The sequence below is a fragment of the Ooceraea biroi genome, chromosome 13 (genome assembly GCF_003672135.1).
Source record: "Ooceraea biroi isolate clonal line C1 chromosome 13, Obir_v5.4, whole genome shotgun sequence".
Classification (NCBI taxonomy): domain Eukaryota; kingdom Metazoa; phylum Arthropoda; class Insecta; order Hymenoptera; family Formicidae; genus Ooceraea; species Ooceraea biroi.
The window spans coordinates 4,703,207-4,705,669 of record NC_039518.1 but is presented as its reverse complement, the minus strand read 5'-3'; the positions used below and the strand labels follow the sequence as shown (position 1 = coordinate 4,705,669).

Here is a 2,463-nt window from a genome sequence, read left to right as displayed (position 1 = left end):
ATGTTGATCCTAGGCTTCAGTGACGGTAATTCCAACAGCGACTCGTCGGTACCGAGCCAGTACGACCAGCACTTCACGCCATTCATGTCGCAATTGACGGACCTTAGCATTCCGCCGCAGCAGCATCGCACGATGTCGGCTTATTCACATCCTCATTATTCACATCAAGCCGATTACAACCATCAATTGGTATTCAATAATGGGCCTAAACTCAATTTTAATCCTAATCTTTCGCCTCTTTTGGATCCGATGCTTACAGGTAAAATCATAAGGAGTTTCTCACTGAGTTACGCTGACAATGAGCGGCGGCGGCAGTCGACCGAGAATTCGTCGGAGTTCCTGCCGGAATACGGCAAGAACATGTACGTAACGTCACCGCATTTCATGTTTTCGCCTAAAGGTTGCAACGAGGACGAGATTAACGCGCTCGGCTCTGTTCAGTCGGTCCACGGCCAGGCTTCCTATCACCCTACGGACAGGAATGTGGTGGAGTACAAGACCGATCAGCAACAACAAGTGGTTGATCATCATCCTCTTCGGAGATACAATGAGCAGATGCAGGTGAAATCGTTTGACCAGAGTGTCCAAACGGAATTACTCTCATCATCTTCATCGTCAACATCAACGAGAAGTTACAGTGTCACGAACGACATCAAGTCCGTCACAAAAAGACAGAAATTAAACGACAGTAGCAGTAACAACAATAATGACAATAACAGTAAAAACAACACGAACGACGACGACGACGAGGTCGACAGTGAGGCGAGTGCGACGAAGAGGAGACCACGAAGGAAAAATAGTGCGACTGATGCGGACATCCAGAGACCTAGAACGATGGCGACCGTGCGGGAACGACAGCGGATGCAGAGCTTCAACGAAGCATTCTCCGCCCTGAGGAAGATCATACCAACCCTGCCAAGCGACAAACTTAGCAAGATCCAGACGCTGAAGCTAGCTGTCAGGTACATCGACTTTCTCTATCATTTGCTGAAGACGAATGTAGACGGCGGTGACAGCGACGAAGAGACTAGTAAGTTTTTTGAGTTTTTGTAATGTTTTCCTAAAGTTTTTGAGTCTTGTAACGTGGATCTGCGCAGAGTAATCTATACAAATGCATATCGATATCTCAAAGAAAGGAGAGAGAAAAAGAGGAGGACGAACCGATAGGATAAAGTCTATAGGGATCAAGATTTAATGATTAATGCTGAAACAATATGCTTTAAATAACAGATTTTTACCCGTACGATCAGAGTTTCAATTGATGTAGTGCCAATCTCATTACTTCTCACACATATTATGTAGATATTAACTTATCTAGATTTTCACACTTCTTGTGTGGATTTTAAATAACATTACAAGTGCAGGAATAGTCTTGCTCTTTTGTCGTGTTGGGCAATCCTTTATGATTTAGATGACCAACTCGTGGCGATACTGGAAGGATGTTGGAAACTTATACCGAATGTGTATCGCTTGGAGCGACGCTTGAAGATCATTTCCGTTGGCACCTTCTTTCCCTCAGGATAGCTGTCACTCGGCCGTTCCGCAACGGAACGCGCGCGAGTCTCATCTGGTAAAGCGAATGATTAGAGGCCTTGGGGCCGAAACGACCTCAACCTATTCTCAAACTTTAAATGGGTGAGATCTCTGGCTTTCTTGAATTATGAAGCCACGAGCATCTCGGATCAGAGTGCCAAGTGGGCCATTTTTGGTAAGCAGAACTGGCGCTGTGGGATGAACCAAACGCAGAGTTAAGGCGCCCAACTCGACGCTCATGGGACACCATGAAAGGCGTTGGTTGCTTAAGACAGCAGGACGGTGGCCATGGAAGTCGGAATCCGCTAAGGAGTGTGTAACAACTCACCTGCCGAAGCAACTAGCCCTGAAAATGGATGGCGCTGAAGCGTCGAGCCTATACTCTGCCGTCAGCGGCAAGTGGGGCGGCCGCACCCCCCTCGCGGGGGCCGCGGTCGTCACGAGGCCCTGACGAGTAGGAGGGTCGCGGCGGTGTGCGCAGAAGGGTCTGGGCGTGAACCTTCCTGGAGCCGCCGTCGGTGCAGATCTTGGTGGTAGTAGCAAATACTCCAGCGAGGCCCTGGAGGACTGACGTGGAGAAGGGTTTCGTGTGAACAGCCGTTGCACACGAGTCAGTCGATCCTAAGCCCTATGAGAAATCGCATTTCGATGACGGCGGGATATACCCGAGTGCTGTTCACTCCCCGCCCTCTCTCTCTCTCTCCGGAGAGCAGCGGGGGCCGGCGGCAGTGCGCGGTGACACTTGTGGTGGCTGCGCGCGCGAACTCTCGGTGGTTCAATCAGAGAGACGACGACTCGCGGACACGCGCAAGCCCGAGCCGCGCAGCCGACGGTGTTGTGCGCGAAACAAGGCACACGCCCGTCGGGCGAAAGGGAGTCCGGTTCCTATTCCGGAACCCGGCAGCGGAACCGCATACAATTCGGGCCCTC

At 50.6% G+C, this 2,463-nt stretch overlaps 1 protein-coding gene across 1 annotated transcript; it reads left to right on the top strand.

Annotated features, from left to right (window-relative positions):
• LOC105286956 (protein twist) lies at positions 1–1,053 on the top strand. Its single transcript, XM_011352280.2, has one exon. It carries the CDS (start codon positions 1–3, stop codon positions 1,051–1,053), a length of 1,053 nt encoding a protein of 350 aa, XP_011350582.2.
• Positions 1,054–2,463: the final 1,410 nt, after the last annotated feature.